The sequence below is a fragment of the Hypanus sabinus genome, chromosome 22 (assembly GCF_030144855.1).
Source record: "Hypanus sabinus isolate sHypSab1 chromosome 22, sHypSab1.hap1, whole genome shotgun sequence".
Classification (NCBI taxonomy): Eukaryota; Metazoa; Chordata; class Chondrichthyes; order Myliobatiformes; family Dasyatidae; genus Hypanus; species Hypanus sabinus.
Window position 1 is genome coordinate 23004337 of NC_082727.1, and position 15956 is coordinate 23020292.

Here is a 15956-nt window from a genome sequence, read left to right on the forward strand (position 1 = left end):
TATTTATGATGTAAGAGGAGGTAGGAAGGGAGAAGCAAATTATAGTTTTCACTGGCTTGGATATTAGAATCATAGAATTATATGGCATAGAAACAGGGCTTCAGCCTAATTCATCCATGCCAACCTGAGCTAGTTCCACCTGCCCGTGTATGGTCCATCTTCCTCAAAATGTTTCTTATCTAATCCCATCTAAATGTCTTTTAAACATTGCAATTGTATCCACTTCTACCATTTCCTCTGCTCACTCATTCCATATATTCAACACCACCTGGGTGGAAAATGTTGCCCCTCAGGTCCCTCTCTCAACTTAAACCTCTGGGTTTAGACTCCCCTGAGGAAAAAGTGGCCATTCACTTTATCCATGCCCCTCATGACTTTATATACATTTATATACTTTTCAGTCTCTCCTTATAACTCAAACCCTCTAGTCCAGCTAGTAACAGCTCTGTGAATCTTTTCTGCACTCTTTCCAAGTAAATGACATCCTTCCTGTAGTTACACAACCACAACTATACACAATACTCTTAAGTATGGTCTCATCAACATCTAGTCCAGTTGTAACTTGACATTTCAGCTCCTATACTCAGTAACCTGACTGTTGAAGAGAAGCATGCCAAATGCCTTCTTTACCATCCTGTCTACCGGTGTTGCTATTTTTAAGGAACTATGTATCCATACCCCTCGGACTCTCTGTTCTATAAAATTTTCCAGGACTCTGTCACTTATTGCACAAATCCTGCCCTGTAGAGTCTTACAGGTACTCAACTCTCAAGCCCTAACTTGCTCAATCTATCCTCACAAAACATGCTTCTTGATGAAGGGTCTCAGCCCAAACTTCTCCATAGATGCTGATTGACCTGCTGGGTTACCAATGCCTTGGGAAAGCAGCCAATATATTCAAGGACCCCTCCCACCTTCCATTGAGAGCAGGTGATACAACACTTACCACCAGGAGAACTTTGACCCCACTGTTACAAGACCTTGAATGGACTTAGATGATAAAGATGAACTCATAATCTCTCAGTCTACCTCATCATGGCCATTGCATTTTATTTGTCTACCCACAATGTACTTTCTCTGTAACTATAACACTATATTCTGCATTCTGCTTCTTTTTTTTAAAACTTGTTTATAACTTTAAGGTAGCAGGGTGGAGAAATGTCTCTACCAAAGGAGGTGTAAGGTGCTCCTTCCCTCGCTAGCCTACAGGTCCTCCTTGGGCAAAACTAAACGTAACTTAATTACTTCTGTATATGATAACAAGCCAAGTACTAATTTCCACATAGGATAGAGCAGGAAGTCAGATTTGAACCTGAGCCACTGGAGCTTTAAGGCAGTGGTTCTACTCATTGTATCACCGTGTTGCCTCTCAGAAGCTTGGGAAAACAAAAGTTGGGATAAAGAAATAGAGTCGTTTAACATCTAATATAATCCAAGCAATAGGAACAACGGCAGCTTTACGGTATTGTCAATTACAAACACAATAATTTCCACAAGAACCTTCCTCAGACTGAAACATCGACTGTACTTTTTTCCATAGACACTGCCTGGCCTGCTGGGTTCCTCCAGCATTTTGTATGGGTTGCTTTATGGATTAAAGATGAGTTGGATGACATTGAAGTCGAGAGGACTTCAGAACAATATAGACAGGAAGTGAAAATTGGAGAAACATGACAACATTGGTTAAGGAAACAATTAGAGCTATTAGCAGGGATGAAACATGAGAAAGTTTGACAAATGGGTTGAACTGAGGAACAAAAAAGCAACACTGATGGTAGTGTAATGTGGCTGGAAGTCTTTGACAAGTGGTGTGCAAACAGACCATACTGGGATGGCTGCTGTTTGTGATACATATAAATAACTGGAATGAAAATGTGGGTGGGTGGGTTAGTAAGTTCATAGGTGATACAAAGATTGCTGGCATTGTGGATAATGTAGGAGTTCACCAAACAATGCAGTGTAGATCAGTTGTAGATACGAGCAGAGAAATGGCAGATAGAGTTTCATTCAACTGAACATGAGGTGGTTCAAATTGGGAGATCAACTATAAAAGGAAAGCACAGACTTAACCACAGGACCCTTAACAGCTTTGATATACAGGGAGATCTTGGGTTCCAAATTGATAACTTGTTAAAATGGCTGTACAAATTGATAAGGGGGCAAAGGGGGCATATGGCAGGCTTGCCTTTATTAATCAAGGCACTCAGTCAAGAATCAGGAAGTTACGTTGCAGCTTTATAAAGCTCGCATAAGGCCACATCTGGAATATTGCATTCAAAACTGGTTTTGGAGAGGGACCAGAAGGTGTTTGCCAGGATGCTGCATGGATTAGGGGCTGGGTGTGGATTGTTTTCTCTGGAGCAGCAGAGGGTGAGAGGAGGTCTGATAGAAGCTAAGATTATGAGAAGCATAGATAGGCAGCCAGTACCTTTTTCCTAGGCTTGAAGTACCAGAGGGCATGAGATGGTAAAGTCCAAAGGAGGTGTGCAGGGCAAAGCTTTGACAAAGAACAGTGGCTGTCTAGAATGTGCTGACAGGTGTGGTGGGGAGGCAAATACAATGGAGATGTTTAAGAGGCATTTAGAGGGGCACATGAATATGCAGAGAATGGTTGGGTTTGGGGCGGGATATGCACTTGGTGCTGGCAAAAGGGATTAGTTTAATTTGGGTTTATGAGTTTAAATAGTTCAACATTACGTCATGGATGAAAGGGCCTGTTCCTGTGCTTTGTTGTTCTATGTTCTATAAATTCTCCAGACTAGGTGGATGAGTTTTTGATTAGTGCAAAAACAACAGGCTGTTAAGTGAAACAAAAATCTATGAGTTCGGATGAATTAAGATTTGGTTAATCAATAGGAATAAACTCATTGTTTAGAAAAATGGGAGTAATCTTATTGACAAACGAAGGACTGAAGGAGATTGACTGTACCAGTTCTTCTTGGTGGAAAGCCCAGGTCTAGGAGCATACCTCAGGGGAAGGGGACAGTTCTTTCCACAGAGGACTAAGTCTTCTGGAATTCTCTACTTCAGGGGCAGTCACTAAATGCATTAAAAACAATGACCAGTGGTTTCTTGATATGGTGATCAGGCAGGAAAATTGACAAGGTGAGAAACAGGCATGGAAAATGAACGAAATGTAGACTCAATGGGTCATACAACTTGCTCCCTCCTTCCCTTGCTTATCTTGTTAAAATCATAGCAAATACTTTTTCATTCATACTCACTCCTTGTCTTTTAATGGCTTCTTTTAGTAGAAAAACAACATCATCTCCTTCAACATCAGTGGCCTTAAAGCCTTTGGTCCAGTTAACAAGAACGCCCTAAAATCATAAAACATCCACTTATCACAAATCTGAGAATAATTGCAGTTAAAATACTTGGCAGGATAAAGTAAAAACTATTTTGGACAAACAACCCAATTTGGAGACTGTGAGGTAAATCTCAGCATCTTATTTCCACAGTGAGGAGTGTTCATTGAAGGGCAGTTGTCTGAAAAGTCTGGGTGGTGACATCACAGAGGAACGTCAGGATGGAGGATCCAGTCGGGTTCTTCTAATTATTCTTATACAGGAAAATGATGTCAAAGGTCAGGACAATTATTTCAGCTTGTTAATACAAGGTGAGATGAATAAACCCAACACATTTTTTAAAAAGTTGTCTTTACATCGACAGTTGCAAAAATGGCCCAAAATGTCCACCTGCCCATTCTCACAGCTTATCTTCCACTGGCAACAGTGGATCTTCAGATGGGAATTTCCTTAGTCGAGTCAGTTGCAACCTCACCAGCAAGGCCCTGTATAGTGCAGGACCTTCCTGAGGTACTGGTGGGCCGCCGATGGGGAAGGAGGTGAGACAAATAATCCCCAGCCACAGAATGTTGACTGCTGATTGACAGCTTGTAAAGCCATTCATCCAGGCTTATCTGACTGTCAATATCTGTAATATACATCAACATTTTTGATATCAAGTAGCAGAAACTAGGAAGCAATAAAAATATTAAAGTTTAATGAAATCATAAAAAAAGCTGAAAATGTTAAGGTTCAAAATTAAAGGTGCTGTGGTTGAGGAGCAGTAACTGTGTGTATATGGAATTGGCTAAGGGGTAAAAAGCAGAGAACAGAGTGTATATTTATTTCATGAAGCAGGAGTGGCCCCTAGGTCCACTTCATGGTAAGTTATCTGGATTAATGTATACAAGTTCTCATTTGAATGTTCACATACACACAAAACATTGAGAAGGGCAGTAACAGACTTCAAGAGGAGTTGGAACAATGAAATTGGCAGACACATAGCAGAGGAAATCCAACATAAAGTTTGCAGCAATTTAGTTTTGTGTGACCAGATAACAGAAATCAGGAGATGCTATATAAATTGGCTCTCATAATGAGGAGATCTTTATATAGGACATTTATTCAGGAGATTTTATTCAGTAAACCTTGAAGGTTGCAGAATGACCTTACTTCTGTACTAGTGAGGCTCAGCATTATAAATAAAGGCAGAGCCCACTAAGGCAATTTTACTTGTCATAGATTAGGCCCCAGCTGGATTATCAAAAATAACATTGTGGGTTTTTACAGGGTTTAAAAGAAGGCAGATAAAATTGACAACAATGGATCAGTCATGAGGATCTCCAGTTAGAGACAGGAATTTGTTTGGAGACATTTCACAGAGATCTTGAAATTAGTTGCTAGAAGTGGGCAGGAAAATCAAAAATACTATCCACCCAGCAAATTACCTTTTTTAAAAGCTCTATGGGGCTATTAAAACAAAAATAATAACATTATATTAAAGTTTCTACCTCCAGGGAGTTAATCTGATCAACCATTCTAGTTAGTCCTTCCCCATCCCTTTACCTATTACCCTATCACTGCACTGAACTGTAAACACTTTAAACCACTTGGTATAAAGCTGCTTACACTGTAAATATATGATGGTATTATGCACATTTTATTTCATATCAGTATTTTAACTTCTAAGTTTATCTTCTATATAATTCCTTGAGGCCCTCCGTTGGTCAAGATTGACCATGAATGTTGTGCCCCAGCTGTTTATGTGATACACGAGCCAGGCAGTCCAATATGGACAGCAAGCTGTTTCCCATGTAGCAGACTCCTCCTCTCCTCACAGCCAGTGAATCCAAAGGAGCAGCAGAGACCGAAACAGTTTGGTACCAGTGGCGCTCCAGGAGGTGCCAGTCGGCATTGAACTCAACTTGGACTGCCTTAGGAGCTCCAGCTCAGGATTTTTCCTCAGGGTTTACTCCCAAAGCCTTCCCCATGAGTGGGTATTGCTGCAAGGCAACAGAGGTTTTAGATCAGAGTTTTCCTTCTCCTAGATGATCTGCTAACCACGCCAGACGAGACCCTTCTGCCCAAAGCATCTGGCTTTTAAGGTACCAGTAACCCACCTTTGCCTTTTCTGAAACAATTCCACAGGGCTTAGGAACTAAGCCACACGTGAATGGCAGGAGGTCAACTTGGTTATCAGAGGCTATTTGAGACATTGAGAGCATCTAATAGGTAGAGGGAGCTTATCACCACTACCACCCCCAGTTACAACAAACTTCAAGAATCCATTCTTTAAAAAATTCTTTATTCATACAAATTCAAGTTCAAGATTGTTTAATGTCATTTCCAGTACACAGGTGTAAAGGAGAATGAAATAATTGTTGCTGTAGCTCTGATGCAGCACAAACTAAAGGATAAAGAACACAAGAATAAAAACAACACAATAAATATAAATACATAAACTTACTTATAGTCATAGATTGATTGTATGTCCATAAAGTGACTCTGGGCACTGCAGTGTCTGTTCATAAGGTGGCTGAAAGAAAATGATAAAGTAGTGGTGGGGGGGGGGGGCTGCGGAATGGTAGGTTAGTGGGTGGAGGTGTTGACTAGCCTTACTGCTTGGGGAAGGTACTGTTTTTGAGTCTGGTGGTCCTGGTGTAGATGCTAGTCTCCTCCCTGATGGGAGTGGGACAAACAGTCCATGAGCAGAATGGTGGAATCCTTCACTATGTTATTGGACCTTTTCTGTATACATGTCTTTTTCTGTATATATGGCAGGTAGGCTGGTGCCAGTGATGCGTTGGCAGTTTTGACTACCCATTGTGAAGCCTTCCTGTCTGCCGCAGTGCTGTTTCTGTACCAAGCAGTGGTGCAGCACGCTGGAATGCTCTCTACTGCACACCTGTAGAATGCCGTTGAATATAGATGTGCATACCCCAGCTCACTTCAGGCTCCTCGGAAAGCAGGTGTGTTGGTGAGCTTTCCTGATTGTGTGGAATGTGTTCCTGTGAGAGACGTGCACTCCCAGGAGTTTGAAACTGCTGTGCCACTGATGTAAAGAGGGTGTGAGTAGTGTGAACTCTCCTGAAGTTAAAAAGCATCTCCTTTGGCATGTTGACATTGAGGAAGAGGTTATTTGCCCAGTACCAAGGCTTGAACTCTTCTACCTCCTCTCTGTAGGTTGTCTCATTGTTGTTGGTGATGACTCCCACCATTATTCCAACATTGGGAACTTGACAATGTGGTTACTCGTGTGTTTGCCGTGCAGTCATGTGTGAGCAGTGTACAGCAACAGGCTTAGCACACAGTCCGTGTTGAGGATAATGGGGAGGGAGGGGTGGTTGTGCATCCTGACTGTCTGAGCTCTATTGGTTGGTAAGTCCTGAATGCTCTCTCTCCAGTTTAGGCAGTCATGGGCCAGCAATTTCCATAAGGCAATTGGATGACATTCGTTGTCAGGGAGACTTTGAGAAGGATCTGTCTACCTGATAATATCTCAGAAACAGGTGTCTGTTTTGAGGCTGTGGCCATAAATGATACAAGTTGTGCTGGGGATGTTGACTGCTAGTGATATCTCTCCAAGGTGTAGATGGTCCTTATCTCAGAAGTAATAGGAAACATCATTCCTGCTCAGTGGGCCAAGAGCTCTGAGGGTTTGGAGACCCTCCAGCAACTGGTATTCTCAATAGATTTATTATTACATTCTGTGATGCTGAATTTTATTAATTACCTGTACTGCATTCTGTGACTCTCCAGTATATCTAACACTATATTCTGTAACTGTCCAACATGTCCATTATTACACTCTCCATTACATGCCTGATTACACTCCATACCTCTTCAGTGTAGCCATTAACTGTAATTCTGCATTCCATCATTACATTTTGTAGCTTCCAAATGTATCTATTATACATTATGTATGTCTACAATACACTCTCTATTATTACACTCTGTAACTTTCCTGTGTATCCATTAACCTTGTATCACTCTTTCTGGACATCTCCACTAACACTGTATACCTCTAATATTCTGTGACTGTAAATAATTCTGTCACTTAACATATTATGGATTATTACATTCTATAACTCAGCTTTCCATTCATTATTACTTTCTGGAACTACATATGCATTTGTACATATTATCAAAAGCAAGAAGATAATTAGAGAGGGGGTAGGATCACTCAAGGATAAAGGGGAAGGGGGGAGAATATGTTCTTGGAGGCAGAGAATGTTGGCAAAGTCCTAAATGAGTATTTAGTGTTGGTATTCATCAAGAAGAAGGAAATGGAGAGTTAGAGAGATCAGTTTGGAGTGTGTTAGTATGCTAGAGCATTTTTGAGATTAGAAAAAAGAAGTGGTGTTGGGTCATTTGAAGAACATTAAGGTGGATAGGTCTACAGGGCCTCATGAGATATACCACAGGTTATTGAGGGAGGCAAGAGATGAGATTACCAGGGCCTTGACCAATATCTTTGTATCTACTCTCCTACAGTTGAGGTCTGCGAGCACTGGTGATTATCTAATGTTCCTTTGTTCAAGAAGAAATATTGCTGGAGATTATAGAGCAGTGAGTATCAGGTCAGAGTTAATGAAGCTACTGGAGAGGATTCTCAGGAACAGATTTATGAGCATTTGGAAAACCATGGTAAAATTAGGGACAGGTCTCTTCTGATATATTGCATTGATTTCTGGTCACCCATTGTAGGAAGCATGGAGAGGCTTTGCAGAGGGTGCAGAAAAGATTTACCAGGATGCTGCCTGGATTAGGGGGCATGTGTTATTTGTTATAAGAGAGATAAGAGAGATTTGTTGAAGTAAGGTTGAGCAACACACACAAAATACTGGAGGGACTCAGACAGCATCTACAGAGAGGAATAAACAGTGCCTGTTTTGGGCCACGACTCTTCATCAATAGGATTGTTTTTCTGGAGCGGCAGAGGCTAAGGGGTGACCTGATAGAAGTTTATAAAATTATGAGTGGTAAAAATAGACAGTCAGCATCTTTATCCCAGAGTCAAATCATCTAATACCAGAAAGCATACATTTAAGGAGAGAGAGGTATGAGAGAGAAAGGATGCTTTTGGGGCAAATTTTCTTTTACATAGAGACCTTATATTCCATCTGAGTAGCCTCCAAACTGATGGCATGAACCTCGATTTTTCTAAATTATGGTAATTGCTCTCCCTCCCCTTCTATCTTCATCCATTCCCCATTCTGGCTCCCCTCTTACCCCTTTCTCTTCCTACCTACCCATCACCTCCATCTAGTAACTCTCCTTCCACCCCTTTCCCCCATAGTCCAGTGTCCTCTCCTAACAGATTCCTTCTTCTTCGGCCCTTTATTTTGTACACTTATGACTTTATGACTTCCCAATTCTTACTTCACACCCCCCACCACCCACCATTTTTCCCTCACTTGGTCTGACCTATCACCTGCCATCTTGTACTCCTTCCTCTCCCCTACCTTCTTATTCTGGCTATTTACCCCTTGCTTTCCAATTGTGAAGAAGAGTTTCAGCCCAAAGTATTGATTGTTTATTTCTCTCCATAGATGCTGCCTGACCTGCTGAGTTCCTCCAGCATTTTGCATTGAAGGATATTTTGTCGGTTTCAGACTTTGTTTGGAATCAATCAAGGCTTTAGTAATCGCTTCTCCTGGTCCAAGGGAGCAGCAATGGTGTAGAATAGCTGTTTATCCACTTTCTTAAGAGCAGAGATGTCAACTGCAAAGCACTGTCTGGGACCTGAGCTCAGTGTGGCTGAGATCAATGGTGAAGCAAAGAATTATGATGCTCCAGAAAATATGTCAACAATTACTTGAAGATTATATGTGGATCATCAAGCTGTAATTTCCTCCAAAATATTAAAGATTAGCTTTATTTGCCACACATTCACCAAGATGTTGAAACAATCAGTGAAATGTGCTGTTTGCTTCAATGCCCAACACAGTCCGTGAATGTGCTGGGGGCAGCCACCAAGAGTCACCACATTTCTGGTGCCAACATAGCATGCCAATGTGGAAAATAAATGGTCCCAATGCAGACTAATAGGAAACACAAAGTACACTGCAGATGCTGTGGTCAAAGCAACAAGTGCAACATGCTGGAGGAACTCAACAGGTCAGACAGCATCCGTGGAAACGAGCAGTCAATGTTTCAGGCCGAGACTTCATTTCCACGGATGCTGTCCGACCTGCTGAGTTCCTCCAGCATGTTGTATGTGTTGCTGCAGACAAATAGGGTTTGTGTAAATAGTGATCAGCATTTTGACATGGTTTCTGTGCTGTACAGCTCCATAAATCTCTGTAAATATGAGTACACTCTTGACCCACCCAAAGCTGCCTCATCACCATTAAACAGCAATTGGAGTCACCAAGCAACCCCCAGAGTGCTTTGCTGTAGATTGCAAGAATAAGGTCAAATGTCATGACCTTACAGAGATGTATAACGCCAAGTCTTTTCCCTAGCATAGGGGAACCAGAGGACATGCTTAAGGTGAGAGATGAAAATTTAAAAAGTTACATGAGCAGCAACTCCTTCAGGCTGTCACTGGTGTATATATGGAATGAGCTGCCTGAGAAAGTAGTTGAGGCAGGTAGAATAACAATATTCAAAAATACATTTAGATAAGTACACAGATAGGAGTAGTTTAGAAGGATAAGGACCAAATGTGGAAAAATGGGATTAGCTTGGATGAGGCATCTTGGTTAGCATGGGTCAGTTTGGCCCTTGCTCTATGATGAACAGACATTCAAACAGTACAGCTGCAGTTGTAACACTAAACCTCCTGCTCTGATTTTTCTAATGGACAGAAAGGTGACCTAATTTCTGATGTTAATTGCTCCAAATAAAGGCTTCAAAACAGCTGATGTTACTCAGTCTGATTCCTATGCATAGCATCTGCTTTGAACAGAAATCCAGGTCCCACTTTGCAAGCAGCACAAAACGGCAATGTTTTTGCAGCTTCCCCCCACGAATGGTGATGTTCACCAGCACCGCACCAAAAAAACCAGAATTGTGGGATTCAGTTTCTAACAGGTACTAAGAGAGCTGCTCATGTTTACGAAGTACAACTCAGGGAAGTACAACTCTTTGATCCACCAGGCCCAGGCTGCTTCTGAGTGGACCAATCACATCACGGTCTCCCCTCGCCCCTATCTATTTGCTCACCAACTCTCATTTGATTCTTTTGTTTGTTACCTATGCTATGAGTAATTTATAGTAACCGATTAATTATTAGCACAGCTTTGTGATGTGGAAGAAAACCAGAATACCTGAGGAACATGGACCACCATTGGAACCAAGAAGCTGGAGCTGTACGACAGCTAAGTGAACTGTTGCCCTTGTGATACATGTAGAAGGGGGGGGCAAAATATATGTGAGTGGGGAGGGCAGATTGGCTCAGTGTGTACCATCACCCAGCCTTCCATCTATCATCCAGCCTGTGGTAGTCACGCCAATGATCCCTTCTCTCCTAATCAGCAACTTACTATGTGCTATTTCAAAGCTTCAAGTCACGTTTATTATCAAATTAGACAACCTTGGGATTTGTTTGCTTACAGGCAGCCACAAAACAATAAAGAACCCAATTAAAAGAAATAAAATGAAGACCAACAGCTGCTGCACAGAGAAAGAGAAAGATAACTCAAATCATGCAAGCAAAAGAAGCGAGCAACACCATTCTGAAAAGTCCTTAGATCCGAACCCCGGAACAGCCTGGAGGTAGGCCCAAAGCCTCGGTATCAATTCATCATATTAGCAGGTATGGAGCACAGCAGCCGGGACAGTCTTCATAGCCTTAGCTGTCAAACCAGGGTGCTGTTTCTTGGCACCAGTGACTAGTGGGAACACCACTAGTCAATAGTAAGAGGATAGTGTGTATGTGAACCAGCCATCAGAGAAAGTACTTGAGACTGGTACAATAATAATAGTTGGACGTGCTTGCATTAAAAGGTTTCAAGGATACAGGATAAATGAGTTTAGTGTAGGTGGGCACATTGGACAGCATGGAGAGGTTGGACTGTATCCATGTAGTTTTACTCAAACACTAGCAGCCTGTGGATTCTACATTGGCTCCAGCAATTACCTTCCAGAACTGGAGTGGAAGCAGGCAAATCACCCCCAATACTGAGAGACCCACTAAAAAGACAGAGCACATTAATGGATTCAGCAGAGTTACAGAGTGCAATGCGGAGGGAGGTAGTTATAGATGTGGAAGACAACTGCAGAATGTAATGACAGCTGCTTTTGAAATTTACAGAATGCAGTGGTGGATGCTGAAGCAAGTTAAAGAATAGGAATCATTACAGAACATTATAATGAGCAACTCCGCCATGGTTGGTCCCAAGCCCAGTTGTGAAAGGAGGAAGGTTGGGCATGGGGCTAGCAACCCCAACCATAAAAATAAACAGAGCTACAAAAACACCATCAGAAGCTCCGGAAAACTCGTCCCTGGGAGAGGAGGGGTCCTTGAGGATGGACTACACCTCAGGACAATTTGAAAGACGGGCCTAGGAGGGAGGCCTCTGGCAAGCTGCTGTCAGCTTCCTGTGGTGAACTACATGTGCCTGTCTGGACACGCTCCCTGCTGACTGCTCCTGTGGCTCCTCCCCCAGGCCCCTGTATAAAGGCGATCGAGGCCTGATGCTCGGCCTCAGTCTCCAGGATGTAGTATGGTGGTCACTCACTGCTGGTTCCTTCTTCCAGTCAATAAAAGCCGATATCTCGCCTTACGTCTCAGTGTGAGTTATTGATGGTGCATCAATTTTATTGACTGAAAGTTTTAAAACATGGACACCGTTTTACGTCCGGAAAGGTTGGATTTGGACCCTCAAGACCCTGACGCAGCTCTTGCTTTTGAACTCTGGCTTGCATGCTTCCAATCATACTTGGAGGAGGTTAGTACAACTGAACCCGCTGTTATGCACCGAATTCTCCTCTCAAGGGTCACCCCAAAAGTTTATTCCATAATCCGGGACCTGCTGACCTACGAAGGGGCACTGGACGCCCTCAAAAGACAGTACCTGCGGCCGGTGAACACCGTCTATGCAAGACATCGTTTAGCTACCCGGTGACAGCGGCCTGGAGAATCGAGGGCTGAGTTTCTCCGAGCACTACAGACACTCGTCCGAACTTGTGACTTCAAGATGCTCACGGCAGAACAGCATGCAGAGCTGCTAGTACGAGACACCTTTGTGATGGGACTGAGGTCAGTGTACATGCGCCAGCGGCTGCTGGAAAAAGCCGATCTTACCTTACGCTCGGCGATCGAGACAGCCAACGCTCTGGAAGCTGCTCTGCACAATGCTGACGTTGTCCAGTCGCGCAATTCCCCGCTGGTTCCGTGGACACCTCAGACCCCGCCACCGCCGGCTCCCGGGAGCGAATTCGCCAACGCTGCTGCCAGTCGCGATTCCACAAGCTCCCCGAACCCGACCACGGCTGCGGCCCGTCAGAAGCCCGTGTTTTGTTATTTCTGTGGACTCAAAAAGCACCCCCGAAAACGCTGCCCAGCGCGAGAAGCGACCTGCTCCAGCTGCGGAAAGCGGGGCCATTTCGCCAAGGTCTGTAAGTCTAAACTACGAGCGGAGTGCAGCGCTGCGGGTGAGACGTGGGGGCCGCCATCTTGCATGCCTGGATGTGGGTGGCCATCTTTGTCAGCGTCAGCATGCCCCGCCCCCGACCCTCCGATGCTTACCGGATACCCCGGATGTGGGCGGCCATCTTTGTCAGCGTCAGCATGCCCCGCCCCCGACCCTCCGATGCTTACCGGATACCCCGGATGTGGGCGGCCATCTTTGTCAGCGTCAGCATGCCCCGCCCCCGACCCTCCGATGCTTACCGGATACCCCGGATGTGGGCGGCCATCTTTGTCGGCGTCAGCATGCCCCGCCCCCGACCCTCCGATGCTTACCGGATACCCCGGATGTGGGCGGCCATCTTTGTCGGCGTCAGCATGCCCCGCCCCCGACCCTCCGATGCTTACCGGGTACCCTGACGGCACAACTCTGGCCACTACAACCCTCGACCAAAGTGCCCCACACCAGCTTGCAAGGTCCATGATGGACATCCTGGTGGAGGGGCACAGGACTAGATGCCTGTTTGACACGGGCAGCACTGAGTGTTTTATTCACCTGGACACAGTGCAACGCTGCGGACTCGCAACACGGCCGGTAAGTCGGAGGATCAATTTGGCTTCTGGGTCGCATTCCACAGACATCCGGGTGGGTTGTGTAGCGACATTGGTGGCACAGAATATCGGAACTTTGCGCTACTGGTCATGCCTAAACTGTGCGCACCTGTGCTATTGGGGCTGGACTTCCAGAGCCAGCTCGAAAGTGTGACTATGGTATATGACGGGCCCCTCCCACCACTCACTGTCCGGATTCCTCAGTTTTGTGGGACTTCATCACTACTGACCACACACACACACACGGGCCAACATGTCCCATCCAGCACCATGCCGACAGCTGCGCTACTGACACCACTTGCAGTCTCTCCACCCTCAAGTTCCCTCCCCCACCGCTGTTTGCCAACCTGACCCCCGACTGTAAACCTGTGGCAACTAAAAGCAGGAGGTACAGCGCAGGGGACAGGGCCTTCATTCAGTCAGAGGTGCAGCGGCTGCTCAGGGAGGGGATCATTGAGCCAAGCACAAGCCCTTGGAGGGCCCAGGTGGTTGTTGTTCAGACTGGGCAGAAAAATAGGATGGTGGTGGACTATAGTCAAACCATCAATAGGTTCATGCAGCTTGACGCGTACCCCCTACCCCGCATCACGGATATGGTCAACCAGATTGCTCAGTACAAGGTGTACTCCACAATAGATCTGAAATCCGCTTATCACCAGCTCCCCATCCGCCCAGAGGACCACCCCTACGCCGCCTTCGAGGCAGGAGGCAGGCGGCAGGCTCTATCACTTCCTGCGCGTCCCTTTCGGTGTCACGAATGGTGTCTCTGTCTTCCAGAGGGAAATGGACCGGATAGTGGACCAGTACCAACTGAAGGCCACATTTCCCTATCTGGATAACATCACCATCTGTGGTCACGACAGGCCAGATCACGACGCCAACCTCCAACAATTTCTCCAAGTGGCCGCAGCTCTGAACCTTACTTATCACAGGGACAAGTGTGTGTTCGGAACCACCCGACTCGCTATCCTTGGGTATGTCGTGGAAAACGGGGTCATTGGCCCTGACCGTATGCGCCCCCTGTTAGAACTCCCTCTTCCCACCACTCTCAAAGCCCTCAGACGGTGCCTGGGTTTTTTTTTCCTATTACGCCCAATGGGTCCCCCATTACGCAGACAAGGCCCGCCCCCTGGTCAAGTCTACCTCGTTTCCCCTCTCTGCTGAGGCCTGCGCGGCCTTCAACTGCATTAAAGCGGACATTGCCAATGCTACGATGCATGCGGTGGACGAGACTATTCTCTTCCAAGTGGAGTGTGACGCCTCCGATTTTGCTCTGGCTGCTACCCTCAATCAGGAAGGCAGGCCAGTAGCATTCTTTTCTCGTACCCTCCAAGGCTCTGAAATTCGGCACTCCGCGGTGGAGAAAGAAGCCCAGGCCATAGTGGAGGCTGTTAGGCACTGGAGGCACTATCTCGCCAGCAAAAGGTTCACCATGCCGACCGACCAGCGCTCGGTTGCATTCCTGTTCAGCAACCAACAGCGGGGCAAAATCAAAAATGATAAGATTTTGCGATGGAGAATAGAACTCTCCACCTACAACTATGATATCCTGTACCAGCCTGGCAGACTCAATGAGCCCCCTGATGCCCTATCCCGGGGAACATGTGCTAGCACACAGCTCGACCAGCTGTACGCCCTTCATGCACAATTTTGCCATCCAGGGGTCACCCGATTTTACCATTTCGTGAAAGCCCGGAACCTGCCGTACTCCCTGGAGGACATCAGGACAATGACCAGGGACTGCCAAATTTGCGCTGAGTGCAAACCGCACTTCTACCGTCCTGACACGGCACAACTTGTCAAGGCCACCCACCCTTTTGAGCGACTGAGTGTTGACTTTAAGGGCCCCCTTCCCTCCACTGACCGCAATGTCTATTTTCTCAATGTTATCGACGAGTACTCACGGTTCCCCTTTGCCATTCCCTGCCCCGACACCACTACCACGTCCGTCATAAAAGCCCTGCGCCAGCTCTTCACTCTGTTCGGGTATCCCTGCTATATCCACAGTGATAGAGGGTCCTCCTTTATGATTGAGGAGCTGCGCCAGTACCTGCTAGCTAGGGGCATTGCCACTAGTCGGACCACGAGTTATAATCCCCGGGGTAATGGACAGGTGGAGCAGGAGAATGCCACAGTGTGGAAGGCCACATTTTTAGCCCTTAAGTCAAAAGGGTTGCCGGTCTCTCGATGGCAGGAGGTCCTCCCTGAGGCACTCCACTCTATCTGCTCTCTGTTATGTACGTCCACCAATGCCACCACTCACGAATGCCTATTCTCTTTTCCCAGGAAGTCTATCACTGGGACCACCCTACCAGTTTGGCTGATGTCCCCAGGGCCAGTGCTGCTCCGGAAACATGTGAGGAGTTATAAATACTCCCTGCTGGTTGAGAGGGTTCACCTTCTACATGCGAACCCCCAGTATGCCTACGTGGTCTTACCTGATGGGCGGGAGGACACGGTCTCCATCCGCGACCTGGCGC

General features: G+C 45.7%; 1 protein-coding gene across 2 annotated transcripts in view; it reads right to left on the reverse strand.

The window, feature by feature from the left end:
• The window catches only part of LOC132379435 (hexokinase HKDC1-like), a 139577-nt gene that overhangs the window by 18988 nt on the left and 104633 nt on the right, over positions 1-15956 (reverse strand). For both annotated transcript variants that reach the window (XM_059947295.1, XM_059947296.1), the window contains one exon: positions 3225-3320. In XM_059947295.1, the coding sequence (XP_059803278.1) occupies positions 3225-3320 (96 nt within the window). The remainder of the gene's footprint in view (positions 1-3224; positions 3321-15956) is intronic.